This window comes from Lissotriton helveticus, chromosome 5_1 (assembly GCF_964261635.1).
Source record: "Lissotriton helveticus chromosome 5_1, aLisHel1.1, whole genome shotgun sequence".
NCBI classification, from domain to species: Eukaryota; Metazoa; Chordata; class Amphibia; order Caudata; family Salamandridae; genus Lissotriton; species Lissotriton helveticus.
In genome coordinates, this window is record NC_136065.1 from 824,749,338 (window position 1) to 824,767,837 (window position 18,500).

At 52.5% G+C, this 18,500-nt stretch overlaps 1 protein-coding gene across 2 annotated transcripts in view; it reads right to left on the bottom strand.

Moving 5' to 3' along the window:
- The window catches only part of WAPL (WAPL cohesin release factor), a 1,132,828-nt gene that overhangs the window by 442,593 nt on the left and 671,735 nt on the right, over positions 1 to 18,500 (bottom strand). For both annotated transcript variants that reach the window (XM_078643290.1, XM_078643291.1), the window contains exon 13: positions 10,833 to 11,008. In XM_078643290.1, the coding sequence (XP_078499416.1) occupies positions 10,833 to 11,008 (176 nt within the window). The remainder of the gene's footprint in view (positions 1 to 10,832; positions 11,009 to 18,500) is intronic.

Below are 18,500 nucleotides of genomic sequence, written 5' to 3' on the forward strand. Positions count from 1 at the left end.
ACCAGTCCTGCCCCCCACTCTGGCAGGAAGACTGGCGGGAAAAACGATGTCAGGAAGGGGGGGGGGGTGCCAGCCTGTGCCAACCCCATCCCTCAGGTGGGGGAGACGAGATGAAGCACGACCTTGGGCTCTGGCCATCTTGAAGATGGGGAGCCCTGCCCTATCACAGCTAGGCTCCTGCCCCCCTCCCACAGGAGAGGAGCAGGCCAGGGGGTGTATCCACCCCAGGGCAGGGACTCATTGGTCCCTGTCCTTGCCCTACCTGTAACGCCCGTAAATTCAGTATTTAGGGGCTCCCTGAACCTTCCTTCCTCAGATCCAGATACGAAAAGAAGAAAGAAGATCAAGAAGAAGCCGCACCGTGCATCTGCTAACAGGACGACAACAACTGACTTGGCCCCAGGCCTACCGGCCTGTTGATCCTGGATCCTGGAACCTGCTCCTGCCTAATCCCGGCGACTCCTGCGGACAGCAGCCTTGGGACACCCAGAGGACCTGCCTGCCTTGACCCTCTTAAAGACTGGGACTCCCATCAGCAGAGGGTCTGCTGCAACAAGCCACCTGGTGCCAACCAGGAAACTCCAGACCAGCCCACTCTGCACCCGCCGAGCCCGGGCCGGGCCCAACCGAACCAAGACCACGGGGACGTCCCCCCGGCAGCTGGGACCCAAAGTCTAGTGCCCAAGGACCCTCCTCGACGAACCAGCCGACGCCTGCAGACTCAGAACCAGGGGCCACCCCAAACACGACCTGCCGAGGGTAAGCTTTTCCGACACCCAAAGACACCACTGCACCCGGCGCCCTACAGCCCCCTGTGCCTCCCTTTGGGGTACCTACCTGTGCTCCAAGATCCCAACTTACCTCTCGAAATGCTGGTCGCCCCTGGAGAGTCTCTGTCCCCGAGCCTGCAGCCTTTGTTCCTCTTTGACCTTTCTCATTGGATAACATTGAGCACCCGACGGCTCAAAAGCACCCTGCACCCAGCCGCCCGAGTGCCGCTGGTTGTGAACCCTGTGTCCTATCTACTTCCCCCCCTTGCCCTGAGCAAGTGACCAGGAGCCCAGCTCCCACAGCCGCGTGGCCTGCTAGCCAGCAGCCACCAACCGAAAGCCCCCCCTTCCCTCACTGGATACCATTGAGCCTACCTACCTCTGCACCCGGCCGCCCCAGTGTCGCTGGGAGTTAACTAACTGTACTTACCTGACCCAGGGGGACCCCTGAGTCTATGCCCAGAACCTTAACTTCACCAAGTACTCACCTGGAAACCGGTAATTTACTTACCGGCCATTGGATAACATTGACTCATTATGACTCGAAAATTTTTTAAGTGTGAAGTTTTGAAATCTAAAAATATTCACATAAATTCAGCCAAAGTCTGAATTCCGAAGTACTCACCTGTGATCAGGGGAGAAGCCAGTGCTGTACCTTTCAGCCCAGTACTGAACCGCAAAAGGTAATCCCTAGCGGGGTTACTAGTAGTTAATATGCTACTTACCAGTATGCATCTGTTCTTGGCAAGTAGGGCTGCTGACATTCATATCTATAGCTTAGATCGCCGCCTAGTGTTGGGTCCGGATGATTGCACATTGTTGTCCTGGAAGAGTCTTCGAAGTATCACGAGATAGGTGGCTCCTCCATTGGACTACAGTGCGCATGGGCATCAACTCCATCCCCAGATTGTTTTTAGCCATTGTGGCGAAGATGGAGTGTAACAGGGTGAGCGATGACCATGCTAAGAGTAAGTGTAAATTCTGTAGCCGCTACAGGCGCCGGGGAGGAGGGTGGGCGATATGAATGTCAGCAGCCCTACAGGCCAAGAACAGATGCATACTGGTAAGTAGCATATTCAGTTCGAGGCATGTTGGCTGCTGAATTCATATCTATAGCATAGAATAAATAGCAGTCCCTCCATTAACGGCGGCCGCCTGTGCCAGCTGCAGACGTTTGAAAAAGTGTCTTAAGAACAGCCTGCCCTACAGCTGCTTGGAGTGCACTTCTACACAGTAGTGTTTAGTAAATGTGTGTGGTGTAGACCATGTGGCTGCTCTACAAATATCTTCCAAAGGGATATTACCAAGGAAAGCCATGGAGGCCCCCAACTTGCGGGTGGAGTGGGCTCTGGGGGGGGGACGGTTAAAGTGCGCTTAGCCTTGTGATAGCAAATCTGAATACACTTAACGATCCACCTGGCTATACCTGCTTTGAAAATGGGGTTGCCTTTGTGCTGGGCTGAAAAGGGAACAAAGAGTTGTTGTGTCTTCCTAAATTCTTTGGTCCTATCGATGTAGTACATCAAAGCTCGTTTGACATCAAGAGTGTGGAGCATTCTTTCGGCTACTGTCTCTGGGTTTTGAAAGAACGCGGGCAGTTCAATGGTCTGATTGACATGGAACTGCGAAACCACTTTAGGAAGAAATTTAGGGTTAGTGCGCAGCACCACCCTGTTGGAGTGAATTTGAATGAATGGCTCTTGTACAGTGAGCGCCTGTAGCTCACTAACACGTCGTAGAGACGTAATGGCAATGAGAAAAGCCACTTTCCACGTTAAGAACTGAATCTCACATGAATGTAGAGGCTCAAAAGGTGGGCCCATCAACCTGGTGAGGACCACATTGAGGTTCCATACAGGAGCTGGCGGGGTCCTGGGAGGGATATCCCGCTTCAGTCCATCTAGGAAGGCTTTAATGGCAGGCACCTTGAAAACTGAGAGATGCTGCCTGTTTTGGAGATAAGCCGCTATGGCGGATAAGTGTATCCGAATGGAAGCATCTGCAAGATTGCATTTGTAAAGATGTAACAAATAACAGATGATGTTGGGAGTGGATGCATCTAGCGGGTTGATGTTGTGTTCAGTACAGTAAATGACAAACCGCTTCCATTTTGCTGCATAGCAAGCTCTGGTGGTGGGCTTTCTTGCCTCCCGTATGATATCCATGCATTCAAGAGGCAAGTCAAGGTAGCCAAACTCTAAGACCTCAGGAGCCAGATCGCCAGGTTGAGCTGTTGCGGATCTAGATGCTGAATGTCGCCACGGTTCTGCGTCAAAAGCCTGGGTGTGAGGTGCAGCCTTTGATGCGGTACCACGGATAGTTCTAGAAACGTGGTGTACCATGGTTGGCGTGCCCACGTTGGAGCAACTAGGATGAGTGTCATCGAGTGTTGCTTTAGCTTTCGTGCCACCAGCGGTATGAGAGGTGCCGGGGGAAAAGCGTACGCAAATCTGCCGGACCAGTTCATCCATATCGCATTGCCCTGCGACTGTGGGTGAGGGAACCTGGCGGCAAAGCTTTGGCATTTTGCGTTTTCCCTTGTGGCAAACAGGTCTATCTCCGGATGACCCCACTGCTGGAAGTATGGGCTGAGTACTGATGGGTGTATCCCCCACTCGTGCATTTGGTGACTGTATCTGCTGAGCAGATCCGCCATCTGATTGTCCTTGCCCGGGAGGTGTTCCGCCATGAGGAAGATGTTCCTCTGAATGGCCCACTTCCACATGCTCTGAGCCAGATGAGACAACTGTGGAGAGTGCGTTCCTCCCTGCTTTTGAATGTAGTACATGGCCGTCATGTTGTCCGTCCGGATCAACACGACTTTGTTGCACAGATGTACTTTGAATGACTTCAATGCCATGAAGATTGCCATCAGTTCTAGGTAGTTGATGTGCATCTTCTTTTGCTGCGTTGTCCATAGTCCCTGCACCGTGTAGTGGAGTACATGAGCTCCCCATCCCTGGAGAGATGCGTCCGTTGTCAGGATAATCTGCGGCACAGGCTCTTGGAACGGTCGGCCCTTGCAAAGGTTGTGTGGATTCCACCAATGCAGAGTTGTATGCCCGACCGGTCACCAACACTAGGTCGTTCAACTGTCCTTGAGCCTGAGTCCACTGATGAGCCAAGCATTCTTGGAGCGGACGCATATGTAGCCTCGCGTGCGGGACTATGAAGATGCAGGAGGCCATCATGCCTATCAACTGCATGAACACTCTTGCTGGGAGCGAGTGTTGCGGTCTGAACTTTTGGATCAGTGACTGAATGCTGTCGATCCTCACAGGATTTGGCTGAGCCGTGGCTGCCAGAGTATTTATAGTCGCGCCCAGGTACTGCCGCACATGGGCTGGCTGAAGGTGCGACTTCGGGTAATTTAGTGAGAATCCCAGATCGTGAAGAAGGTGAATGGTGTGGGACATGTTGGCGGCGCACTGCTGGGCCGACTTTGCTTGGACAAGCCAGTAGTCCAGATAAGGGTAAACGTGAACGTTCTGCCTCCTGAGGTGCGCCGCCACTGTCGCCAGGCATTTCTTGAACACCCTGGCCGCTGTGGTCACCCCGAAAGGGAGGACCTTGAACTGATAATGCCGACCCTGAATGGTGAACCTGAGGTATTTTCTGTGTGATGGATGCAGTGGAATGTGGAAATAGGCATCCTTGAGATCCAAGGTTGCGAGGAAGTCTCCCTGATTGAGCAACGGAAGAACCTGCTGCAGTGAGCATATGAAAGTGTTCTGATAGAATGTACTGATTCAGGGGTCTGAGGTCGAGTATGGGTCTGAGGGACCCGTCCTTTTTTGGGATTAAGAAGTACAGGGAGTATACTCCTGTGCCTTCTTCCTCCACCGGCACAAGCTCGTTTGCCCCTTTTTGCAGCATGACGAGTACCTCCTGCTGCAATAAGTGCAAATGCTCCGTGGACATAGGACGGTGTTTTGGTGGCATGTTGGGTGGAGTGGATGTTAACTCCAGACAATAACCGAACCGGATAAGTTTCCTGACCCACCTGTCTGTGGTGATGGATTTCCAGACTGGCAGGAACTGCTGGAGTCTCCCCCCGACAGGTGTAGTATGGTCGGGGGGCAGTGACAGGGCGTCACTGTTTGTTGGTGGCGGAGGAGCGGGAGTTGTTGTTTCCGCGACCTCTGCCCTTGGTGCTGTTGCCCCGATAGCCGCCTCTACTCTGCTTGGTGTAAGAGGACTGCGCCCCACCTTTATTGTATTGCGTTTGCTGGGACATCTGGCCTCTGGAAACACCTTTATTGCCTGAGCGACGAAAAGTACTGCCCCGAAACTGCTGGGACTGTAGAGCCCCCATGGACTTCGCAGTCTCTGTATCCTTCTTGATCTTCTCTAAGGTGGTATCCACCTCTGGACCAAATAACCAATCTGGGTTTACTGGCTGATTGAGGATGGTGGTTTGTATCTCCGGCTTGAAACCGGAGATTCTGAGCCAGGCCTGACGTCTCAACATGACACTGGTGTTAATGGCTCTGGCCGCGGTGTCTGCCATGTCCAGGGCACATTTAATAGAAGCGTTGGAGATAAGCTTCCCTTCCTGAATAAGCATCTCAGCTGCCTCCTTATACTGGTCTGGAAGATGTTGTAACAGGGTCTCTAGCGTGTCATAGTGCGCCCTGTCATATCTGGCTAGAAGTGCTTGCGTGTTAGAAATACGCAAGATATTGGCTGCTTGAGCCGCCACCCTCTTCCCTGATACCTCCAGCACTTTAGATTCCTTGTCAGGGGGAGGAGCATCACCAGTGGTCTGGGAGTTCGCCCTCTTCCGGGCATTAGAAACTACCAGAGAGTCCAATGGCAACTGGCCCTTGATGTAGGTAGGGTTGCCAGGTGCCGGCTTATATTTCTTTTCAATCCTAGGGTTGATCACCCTGGCCCGTGTGGGTTCCTTAAAAATGTCCGCAGCATGTTTCAGAACCCCTTTCAGCATGGGGAGAGTCTTGACAGTCTTCTCTGCCGTTGAGAAGGTATCAAATAGGAAATCCACTTCGATAGGGTCAGCGTGGAGCTCCACGTCGTGGTTTTTAGACGCCCTCTCAATGAGAGCATTAAATGCAGCTGAATCCTCAGTAGGAGAGGGCTTGACATTGTAGACCTAAGGGTCCTGTGCAGTATGCTGATCCACTGGGTCACTAGCATCTGCCCATGAGTCTTGGTGATCCTCAGGATCAGTGTTGGCAGGAAAGTTATACTCCTCGTCCACACCATCTCCACCCTCTACAACTGAATAGGTGGGTGAGGGTGTAGCCACTCGTGGAGTTTGTGGAGCAAGAGGCTCCACCAGAACAGGGGAGTCCACAGCAGGCTTCTTGCGCTTCAAAGGAATGGTGTAGGACTCCAAAGGCCGGGTTGCCGTGATTTTCCTCTTGTAGAGGGTTAGTTTCCCGGTGTCGGCGTCGATAAAGTGTTCCGACTGCTCCTCTACCGAGGGTTGTCGAGGTTTCAAGCTCCCAAGCGGCTGAGAAGGCTTCGACGCCCTAGACCCGTGGACGGGCGCTTCGGTGACCGACCGTGGTGCGAAGGCCTTTGGTGCTACCTTCGGCGGCAACGTAAACAGGAGTGGCGTCGAAGACTTTGGCGTTGCAGCAGCCGGCTTCGGTGTGGAAGCATCCTTCGGTGCGGCCGCGGAAGCCTTATTCCTGATGCGCTGTAGAGAGTCCGACACCTGCTTCGTAAAGGAAGCGGACGGTTTCGTTGACCCGACAGACGGCTTCGGTCCACCAGCGAGCGAAGACTCCAGAGTCGATGCCTTGTTCTTATCCGGCCGAGGCACAGGATCAGCCCCCTTCGGCACACCGTGCCCTCCTTCCGCGCCGACGGCCTTCGGCGTGGACTTGTCGGTAGACTTGAGAACCGGGCGCGGGGCCCCAGCCTTCGGATCGACGCCTTTGGCCGATTTTGGCTCGACGCTCTTGACCGACTTCGACTCGGCGCCTTTGCCTGACTTTGGCTCGGCGCCCTTGGTCGACTTCCCTGGGTCGACGGCCCTCTTCTGTTTCGGCTGCCCCGACGTGTCTGAAGACGAGGAGGCGGCCGGGGGGACAGACGTCTTTTGTTTCGACGGCGTCTCTATTGGTTTTGTTTTCGTCGACACCGAAGGTTTCGGTTTCACCAAGGTAGGCTCCGTAGAAGTGTCCGTAGACGGGCCCGTAGGCGAAGCTGTGGATTGGGGTGGAAGGTCTTGGGTAAGGCCGTGTGGCGATCCCTTGACCTGAGCCTTAATAATTGTTCGTTCGGGGCTTAGCTCTTCACATGAGCTATCTCATGTGGCCCCGTAGGCCTCATTGTCGTCTCCTACCTCGTCGACGACTTCTTCCTCGACCACTTCGACCTCTGCGTCGTATTCGTAGTCGATCTCCTCCGTCGGAGGGGAAATCTGCATATGAACTTCCTGTTCGTCTGCTTCTTCTCTGTCGAAGATGTCCACCGGTGCCGGGGCCGCCCGCCGGGCCTCCTGGCGCGCCACGCGCCGAAGTCGAATCGTCTTCTTCGATCGAAACCTGGAACAAGCCATACAGCCAGCTTCATCGTGGTCCGGCGACAGGCACTTGTTGCACACCGGGTGGACGTCGATGTGTGGGTACTTAGATCCGCACATGGGACATTTCTTGGACGGACTCCGTTCCATGATGTGTTGTCGAAAGTCTTGCTGCGTCGACTGGGCATTGAGCACCGAAGAGCCACGCGACTCCTCTGGACGTCCGACTCGGGAACTGAGCCGGAACAGAGCTGGGCACCGAACGCAAAACAATACCGACGGTAAAGGAAAAGGCCTTCAGAATAGTCAATTTCGAATCCGAACTGGAGATGTCGAATATACATCCAAACCCAATGGCGGAAAAAAACAATCTGGGGATGGAGTCGATGCCCATGCGCACTGTAGTCCAGGGGAGGAGCCACCGATCTCGTGATACTTCGAAGACTCTTCCAGGACAACAATGTGCAATCATCCGGACCCAACACTAGGCGGCGATCTATGCTATAGATATGAATTCAGCAGCCCACATGCCTCGAACTCTGTATTTTCTCCATAGGAACCCATCATCTGCTTTTCTATGAAATTTCTTTTAAGTGTCTACTTTTGAAAACTTGAAATATTCTTTAAAAATCACATGAAACGCAATTACCTACCTGTTTTGAGTTAAGACCTCGGTGCTGACCCTAGGAGACCAGTGCTGGATTACAAAAGTAACGCAATCGTACTTTACCGGCAACCTGAATTTTATCCCATTGAATAACTTTGTCAGATTTCCTTTTTTGAAAAGTTTCTAAGTGTCAACTTTTAAAACAGCTTTATAGTCATGAAAATTCACAACAGTAACAAAAACGTTTTTGCTAACCTGGTTTCAGCTTAGACCCCAGGACTGAATCTAAGATCTAGTCCTGGGACTACTAAAGTAATCTATATAGTAATCAACTGTATTTACATGTGGAAAACCCATTGAGCTCAATGCTATAGTGTGTTTTAGCATTGTGTTGCTTACTGTCAATACTGTATTGTGCGCACAAACTTTATTGCTCCTTTGCAAAGTAATTACATGAGAGAACTCATAAGAAGAAAAGTATATTTTTATAACTGTTGGTTCTAAAACTACAACACCTATATCTGTGGATATGAAAATAATTGGCCTGGAGTTCAGTCCTTGAGTGTGTGAAACCTTTTGCTGACTGAGTGTGTACAACAAATGCTTTACACTGTCCTCTGGTACTGCCTTACTGCTTGACCAAGCTACCACTTTGGAGAGTAAGGTCAGTTCTGACTTTAACCTCTGTTATACCTCTCGGGTTGGTGGACTCTATACACACACTACTTCATTCTAGTCCAGTATATATAGAGCCACTTTCTCACAGTGAGGAATCCACTGGCAGATGTATCCATCAGAAACTCGGGGCAATGGACAGGCAATCTGAATATGACAGTGGTCACCCTCCAGACATCAAAGACACACAAGGTGCATATCTGTCACCGGCATCAGTTGGATGACAGGCGCCGCAAGGCTTGAAAACAGACTTGCAAAAAGACATCCTTAACAAACCTGGAGGTAAACCTCTAGAAGAGTTGACAAAACAACGGAAAAAAGCCAGTCACAAAACAGAGGAGTAAGCTCTTCTCTGGATCAGTACTAGCTGGCGCAGAAAATAAAGTGACGTCAGCATGCCTGGATGGCATCTATATAGGTTCTGTAGCGTCACTTTCAGCGCAAGCACAGATGGTGGACACGAAGCAGATCGAAGTGACCTACCGGCGCTCAGGGGCACTGCTCACTAAAAATCTTTCAGATCTATTCTGATGCCTGGGGAAATTCAAAAGGTAAGGCATTCATGGCTAGAAGTCTCTACCAGATCTTGGCTTTCTTGTCAACTCCCGTTGCACAAGTTACTTACCTTCAGTAACAATATATTTGTAAGAAACAGGAGTTGGTGTTAGATTCCCTACCTTAGAATATCCCCAGGCGTCAGACTGGATGAGGACAATTTTGCGTAGCAGTAGCCCCGCGCGTCGGTAGGCGTCGTCTGCGGCTCCGCGTCCATCGTCGTGATCACCGGGATGATGTTGTCAGAGCACTTAGACGCCGCCCTTGCGCGCTGATGTCAGTTCTTGTACATAGCTTTCCGCGCCAGGAACCCAGAGCCATGCCAGAGACCGACACTGGTGCCATGAAACTAGGGCCCTCAAAGGGAGACACCTTAACCCTAGATATCGGTTCGCAGAGCGGGGAGGATGGGTGGGGCGGTAAGGAATCTAACACCAACTATTGTTTTTTACAGATATATCGTTACCGAAGGTAAGTAACTTGTGCATCTGAAAGAAACAGGTTACTGTGAGATTCCTTACCTTAGAATAGATACCCCAGCAATACCAATCCCGGTGGTGGGTCTGTTCACCAAGATCACACCAGAAAGACCTGGAGCACAGAACGACCGAAAAAGCCATCTCTCCGGACTTGGCTGTCCAGGCAGTAATGCCTAGCAAACATGTGCAGCGAGCCCACGTAGCTGCCTGACAGACGTCCTGCAAGGGGACTCCCCGACCCAGGGCAGTAGTAGCCGCCGTGGCCCGAGTGGAATGGGCCCTCAGCCCAACAGGAGGCTCCTTTTTCGCCAAGGAGCAACAGACCTTGATGCACAACACGACCCACCGAGAGATGGTCAGTTTGTGCACCGCCCGTCCCTTCTTAGCGCCCTCTTAACCAACAAAGAGCTGGTCGTCCACCCAGAACTGGCGTGTGCGGTCTACACAGAACGAGAGCGCACGTTTTGGGACCAGACGGTGGAGCCTCTCTTCCTCTTTCGAGGGATGCGGAAAGAAGGTGGGCAAGGTGATGGACTGCCCAATATGAAAGGGTGTAACCACCTTGGGCAGGAAAGGAGTTCTCAAGACAACTTTGTCCGGATGGACAGAGAGGAAAGGAGGTTTAGAAGATAGAGCCTGGAGCTCACTCACTCTCCTGGCAGAGGTGATGGCAACCAGGAATGCAGTTTTAAGAGTCAGAAGACAAAGAGGGCAATTGTGAAGCGGCTCGAAAGGAGCGCACATAAAATGGGTTATAACAAGGTTCAAGTCCCTCTTAAGAGCAGCATTAGGAATGAGAGGCACAAAACTATAATATATTAACAAGGAAGTGCTCTTTTTGTCATTTCTTTCTACTGTTATATCGAACAATAAGGCTGCACAAGAAATTCTGTCTTTAGAAGACAGAAGATACTTTTGATGTAACAAAATAGAAAAAGATCACATCAACAATGCTTCTTATATCTGTGTGCAAATATCTAAGTGAGGTACGTATCCTGCTGAACGTCTACCACAACAACTTGATAGAAGAATGACAACAAATTCAGCAATGAATTGAAATAATGCACAACTTTCACATAACATTTCCCGAAAACATACAGCATGGCCAACTAGTATCAATGTGAGCAGAGGCTTTACCTGTTTCTGGAAATAAAGCAACATTTCATAACTATGTGACATATTAAAAAAGGTTAAAATAATTTCATTACACCATTTTCTTAAACCAAGAGCAGATAAAAAACATGACTTACCATTATCATTAGTTAAATTAAGCAAAACTCCAATAATCGCCCTCATGCAGTCCTCCACAGCCTTGCCCACATGGTTAGTTACAGAAAACTGAGGCAGAGATTTGGTGTCTACACAGCAAATACTATCTTCAGCTCGGTTATATCGCTGGACAAACTGTTCACAATGCTGCAATGCTCTGTAGAGGGGGCAGAAAAAGCATATTGTTCTTCAGGCTCTTGCCCAAATTATTAGCATAATGCTACTGGCTGACTTGAATAAGGAACAGAGTGTGTGGTGTGCTAACATTTGCTAATAGAATATTATAGATCCAGAAACCATTTGTATCTGAATAGTAGCCTCATTTGTTTTTAATCTTATGGGTTATATCCAGAATTGAAATTTTCTGTACATTGTGCCAAAGCTTTCGAGGTAGAACAGGAAACTGGATATATAGAAGTAGTAGTATAAATAGAGTAAATGAGAGACTTCTCTGCATTCAAAATGTGGTAATTGCACTGAAATCAGAGTATAGATGTTATCTTATATCATTCTATCATTCATGTAACTATTTTTTTGTCAGTGTAAGCAGTTTTATTGATAGAATATGGTAATTCATAACCTTCAGCTTAGTGGCAATTTGATCTTGCACTTTTTCAAAGAAATTTCCATTCATTATAAATTGACTATAACGATGACAGGCTATAGTTTTGTAGATGACAGATTTAGTAAACAACCACCTAACTACACACTGTTTTTCGGTCAACAAATTGCAATTAGTGTAAGACAGATAATTGACCTGAAGACCGTACCAAAAACAAACAAAAAAATCTACACAAAATTACATTGCTTGATAGAGTGAGAATTAGACAAAAGCCACAGATGGGCATAAAAGGAAAATGCTACTTACCAGTATGCATCTGTTCTTGGCATGTAGAGCTGCAGAGTTGTACACTATGCATAGATCGCCATTTGGTGTTGGGCTCGGATGCTTGCACTTTGTTGCTGTCTTGAAAGAGTCTTTTGTAGTCACGAGATAAGGGACTCCTCCCTTGGATGATAGTGCACATGGGAATCGACTCCATCCTCAGATTTTTTTTTGCCATGATGGGAAATGACGAGTCAGTAAAAAGTAAGAGATGTCCATGTAAATGTAGCTACTTAAGATAATACTGGAACAGATACAGGTTCTCGGGAGGCGGGAGGGCGTTTACAACTCGACAGCTCTACATGCCAAGAACAGATGCATACTGGTAAGTACCATTTTCCATTTGAGGCATATGAGCTGCAGATTGTACACTGTGCATAAACTGTACAGCAGTGTCTCCGCCAGCGGTGGTCACCTGCATCTGTTGCAATAGTTTGAAAATGAGTTTTAAGAAGAGCCTGGTCAACTGAAGTTTGTTGCCTAGCCTGCACATCAACACAATAGTGTTTGGTGAAGGTGTGTGGAGTAGTCCATGTTGCTGCCTTACATATGTCATCTTTGGGAAAGTTTCCTAAGAATGCCATGGAAGCCCCTAGTTTGCTTGTTGAATGCGCCTTAGGGGAAATTGTTAATGTGCATTGAGCTTTTTGGTAGCATATTTGAATACATTTTACTATCCACCTAGTGATCTGAGCTTTGGAAATAGGGTTACCCTCATAAGGTGGGGAGAAGTCTACAAACTGTTGTTTTGTCTTTTGAAAGGGCTTAGACCTGTCAATGTAATAAAGTAGGGTTCTTTTGACATCAAGTGTGTCAAGAGTTCTTTCAGCAACAGTGTCTGGATTTTGGAAAAACACTGGTAACTCAACTGATTGGTTAAGATGAAAAGCAGAGATTACTTTGGGAAGGAATTTTGGATTTGTTCTGAGAACCACTTTGTTACAATGTATTAGTAGGAATGGTTCTTGTATGGTTAAAGCCTGGATCTCACTTACCCTTCTGAGAGAGGTAATTGGGACAAGGAAAGCTACTTTCCATGTGAGGAACTGAAGTTCACATTTATGTAGCGGTTCAAATGGGGGACCCATGAGTCTTGTAAGAACAATGTTTAAATTCTACACCAGAGAGGGTGGCAGTCTGGGAGGAATTATTCTTTTAAGGACCCTCCATAAAGGCTTTAATTGCAGGTACTCTAAATAAGTGTTGCATGGTCTGTTTTGTAAATAAGCAGCAGGTGCCGCTAGATGTAATTGTATGGATGAATATGCTAGATTACATCTTTGTAAGTGTAGTAAATAGCAAATGCTGTCCTGGATTGAAGCATCCAGCGGATCAATGTTATTGTTATTGCAGTAGATTACAAATATTTTCCATTTTGCTGCATAGCAAGCTCTAGCAGTAGGTCAACTGGCTTCTTTAATGATGTTCATACAGTCTGGCGGAAGATTAAGATAACCGTACACTAGGACTTCAAGAGCCAGATCGCTAGATTCAGATGACCTGGATCAGGGTGCCTTATCTCTCCATGGTTCTGTGTAAGCAATGTTGGGAAGAGGCGTAATTTTTGAAGTGGAGCTATTGAGAGTTCCAGCAGTGTTGTGAACCACGGTTGGCGTGCCCAGTGGAAGCCACCAAAATCATTTTGAGAGACTGTTGTCCTAGCTTGCGTACTACTAGGGGAATCAGTGGGAGTGGCAGAAAAGCGTATGCAAATCTGCCTGACCAGTTCATCCATATCTCATTGCCTTTGGACAATGGGTGTGGAAACCTGGCGGCAAAGGTTGGGCATTTTGCATTTGCATGTGTGGAGAACAGATCTAGGTCTGGTTGACGCCACCTTTGGAAAAATGGTTCAAGAACTTGGGGATGAAGTTCCCATTTGTGTATCTGATTTGTCTGTCGACTTAGCATATCCGCAAACTGATTGTGAACTCCTGGAAGATGTTCTGCCAGAAGGTATATGTTAAATGGACACGTTGATCCCTCGCAGACTGTGCTGACTCTGCCCCTCCTGATTATGAAACTGACCAACGCAGTCACCACGCAGTCTCTTCTCTCCGTCTTATGATGTCTGCCCTGACACCATTTATTTCTCACCCTCACACACCCTCACTCACCCTCACCCTCACTCACCCTCACACACCCTCACCCACTCACTCACCCTCACACACCCTCACCCACTCTCTCACCCTCAAACACCCTCACTCCCCCTCACACCGCCTTACCCTCACACTCCCTCACACTCCCTCACCCTCACACTCCCTCACCCTCACACTCCCTCACCCTCACACTCCCTCACCCTCACACACCCTCACCCTCACACACCCTCACCCTCACACACTCCCTCACCCTCACACACTCCCTCACACACTCCCTCACCCTCACACACTCCCTCACCCTCACACTCCCTCACCCTCACACACTCCCTCACACTCCCTCACCCACTCCCTCACCCTCACACACTCCCACACCCCCCCTCACACTCCCACACCCCCCCCACACTCCCACACCCCCACACACTCCCACACCCTCCCACACACTCCCACACACTCCCACACCCTCCCACACACTCCCACACACTCCCACACACTCCCACACCCTCCCACACCCCCACACACTCCCACACCCCCACACACTCCCACACCCCCACACACTCCCACACCCCCACACACTCCCACACCCCCACACACTCCCACACCCCCACACACTCCCACACCCCCACACACTCCCACACCCCCACACACTCCCACACCCCCACACACTCCCACACCCCCACACACTCCCACACCCCCACACACTCCCACACACACTCCCACACCCCCACACACCCTCCCACACCCCCACACACCCTCCCACACCCCCACACACCCCTCCCACACCCCCACACACCCCCACACCCCCACACACTCCCACACCCCCACACACTCCCACACCCCCACACACTCCCACACCCCCACACACTCCCACACCCCACACACTCCCACACACTCCCACACTCCCACACCCCCCACACACTCCCACACCCCCCCACACACTCCCACACACTCCCACACACTCCCACACACTCCCACACACACCCTCCCTCACCCTCACACTCCCTCACCCTCACACTCCCTCACCCTCACACTCCCTCACCCTCACACTCCCTCACCCTCACACTCTCCCTCACCCTCACACCCTCCCTCACCCTCACACCCTCCCTCACCCTCACACCCTCCCTCACCCTCACACCCTCCCTCACCCTCACACCCTCCCTCACCCTCACACCCTCCCTCACCCTCACACCCTCCCTCACCCTCACACCCTCCCTCACCCTCACACCCTCCCTCACCCTCACACCCTCTCACACCCTCACACCACTCCCTCACCCTCACACACTCCCACACTCCCTCACCCTCACACACTCCCTCACCCTCACACACTCCCTCACCCTCACACACTCCCTCACCCTCACACACTCCCTCACCCACACACTCCCTCACACACACACTCCCTCACACACACACTCCCTCACACACACACTCCCTCACACACACACTCCCTCACACACACACTCCCTCACACACACACTCCCTCACACACACACTCCCTCACACACACACTCCCTCACACACACACTCCCTCACACACACACTCCCTCACACACACACTCCCTCACACACACACTCCCTCACACACACACTCCCTCACACACACACTCCCTCACACACACACTCCCTCACACACACACTCCCTCACACACACACTCCCTCACACACACACTCCCTCACACACACACTCCCTCACACACACACTCCCTCACTCACACACTCCCTCACTCACACACTCCCTCACTCACACACTCCCTCACTCACACACTCCCTCACTCACACACTCCCTCACTCACACTCCCTCACTCACACTCCCTCACTCACACACTCCCTCACCCTCACCCACTCCCTCACCCTCACACACTCCCTCACCCTTACACATCCCCTTACACCCCCTCGGCCTCACACACCCCCTCAGCCTCACACACACCCTCACCCTCACACACTCCCTCACCCTCACACACTCCCACACACCCCCTCAGCCTCACACACCCCAGCCTTACACCCCCTCTCCCTCACACATCCCTCACACCCCCCTCAGCCTCACACACCCCCTCAGCCTCACACACCCCCTCAGCCTCACACACCCCCTCAGCCTCACACACCCCCTCAGCCTCACACATTCCCTCACACCCCACCCTCCCTCACACCCCACCTCTCCCTCACACCCCCCCAGCCTCACACCCCCCTCACCCTCACACACTCCCTCACTCTCTCCCTCCCACAATCCCTCACCCCTCCCTCCCACACTCCCTCACCCCCTCACCCTCTCCCTCCCACACTCCCTCACCCTCTCCCTCCCACACTCCCTCACCCTCTCCCTCCCACACTCCCTCACCCTCACACACTCCCTCACCCTCACACACTCCCTCACCCTCACACACTCCCTCACCCTAACACACTCCCTCACCCTAACACACTCCCTCACCCTAACACACTCCCTCACACACTCCCTCACACACCCCTCACTCACACACTCCCTCACCCACACACTCCCTCACCCACACATCCCCCACACCCCCTCAGCCTCACACACCCCCCTCACCCCCTCACCACCCTCACACACACCCCTCACACCCCACCTCCTCCTCACACCCCCCTCAGCCTCACACCCCCTCAGCCTCACACCCCCACACTCCCTCACCCTCACACACACCCTCACACACTCCCTCACCCTAACACCCTCAACCACACACTCCCTCACACCCCCTCACCCCCACCGTTACCCTCACACACACCTCACCCTCACACCCCACCTCACCCTCACACACCACCTCACCCTCACACACCACCTCACCCTCACACCCCACCTCAGCCTCCACCCCACCTCAGCCACCCCCCTCAGCCCACACACCCTCCCCCTCACCCACGCTGCCTCCCCTCACCCACCCTCACCACTCCCTCACCCTCACCCCCCCACACCCCTCACCCTCACACACCCCCACCCTCACACACCCCTCACCCTCACACACTCCTCACCCTCACACCACTCCCTCACCCACCCACACTCCCTCACCCACACACACACTCCTCCCCCACAACCCCCACCCACCCCCACACACACACACACCCTCACCCACCCCACACACACTCCCTCACCCACACACACACTCCCTCACCCACACACACACTCCCTCACCCCCACACACACTCCCTCACCCACACACACTCCCTCACCCCACACACACTCCCTCACCCACACACACACTCCCTCACCCACACACACACACTCCCTCACCCACACCACACACACTCCCTCACCCACACACACACACTCCTCACCCACACACACACACCCTACCCACACACACACACTCCCTCACCCACACACACTCCCACCACACCCTCCCTCACCCACACACACACTCCCTCACCCACACACACACACTCCCTCACCCACACCACACACTCCCTCACCCACACACACACACTCCCTCACCCACACACACACTCCCACACACACTCCCACACACACTCCCACACCACTCCCACACACACTCCCTCACCCACTCCCTCACCCACTCCCTCACCCACTCACTCACCCACTCCCTCACCCCACTCCCTCACCCACTCCCTCACCCACTCCCTCACCCACTCCCTCACCCACTCCCTCACCCACACACACTCCCTCACCCACACACACTCCCTCACCCTCACACACTCCCTCACCCTCACACACTCCCTCACCCTCACACACTCCCTCACCCTCACACACTCCCTCACCCTCACACACTCCCTCACCCTCACACACTCCCTCACCCTCACACACTCCCTCACCCTCACACACTCCCTCACCATCACACACTCCCTCCCCCACTCCCTCACCCACTCCCACACACACTCCCTCACCCACTCCCTCACCCACTCCCACACACACTCCCTCACCCACACACACTCCCTCACCCACACACACACTCCCTCACCCACACACACACTCCCTCACCCACACACACACTCCCTCACCCACACACACACTCCCTCACCCACACACACACTCCCTCACCCACACACACACTCCCTCACCCACACACACACTCCCTCACCCACACACACACTCCCTCACCCACACACACACTCCCTCACCCACACACACTCCCTCACCCACACACACACTCCCTCACCCACACACACGCTCCCTCACCCACACACGCTCCCTCACCCACACACGCTCCCTCACCCTCACACGCTCCCTCACCCACACACGCTCCTCACCCACACACTCCCTCACCCACACCCTCCCTCACCCACACACACTCCCTCACCCACACACCTCCCTCACCCACACACACTCCCTCACCCACACACACTCCCTCACCCACACCACTCCCTCACCCACACACACTCCCTCACCCACACACACTCCCTCACCCACACACACTCCCTCACCCACACACACTCCCTCACCCACACACCACTCCTCACCCACACACTCCCTCACCCACACACTCCCTCACCCTCACACCCCCTCACCCCACACACCCACCCTTACCCTCACACACCCTCCCCCTCCCCCTCTCCCTCACCCTCCCACACTCCCTCACCCTCACACACTCCCTCACCCTCACACACTCCCTCACCCTCACACACTCCCACACACCCCCTCAGCCTCACACCCCATCACCCTCAACACACCCCCTCACCCTTACACCCCCTCTCCCTCACACATCCCTCAC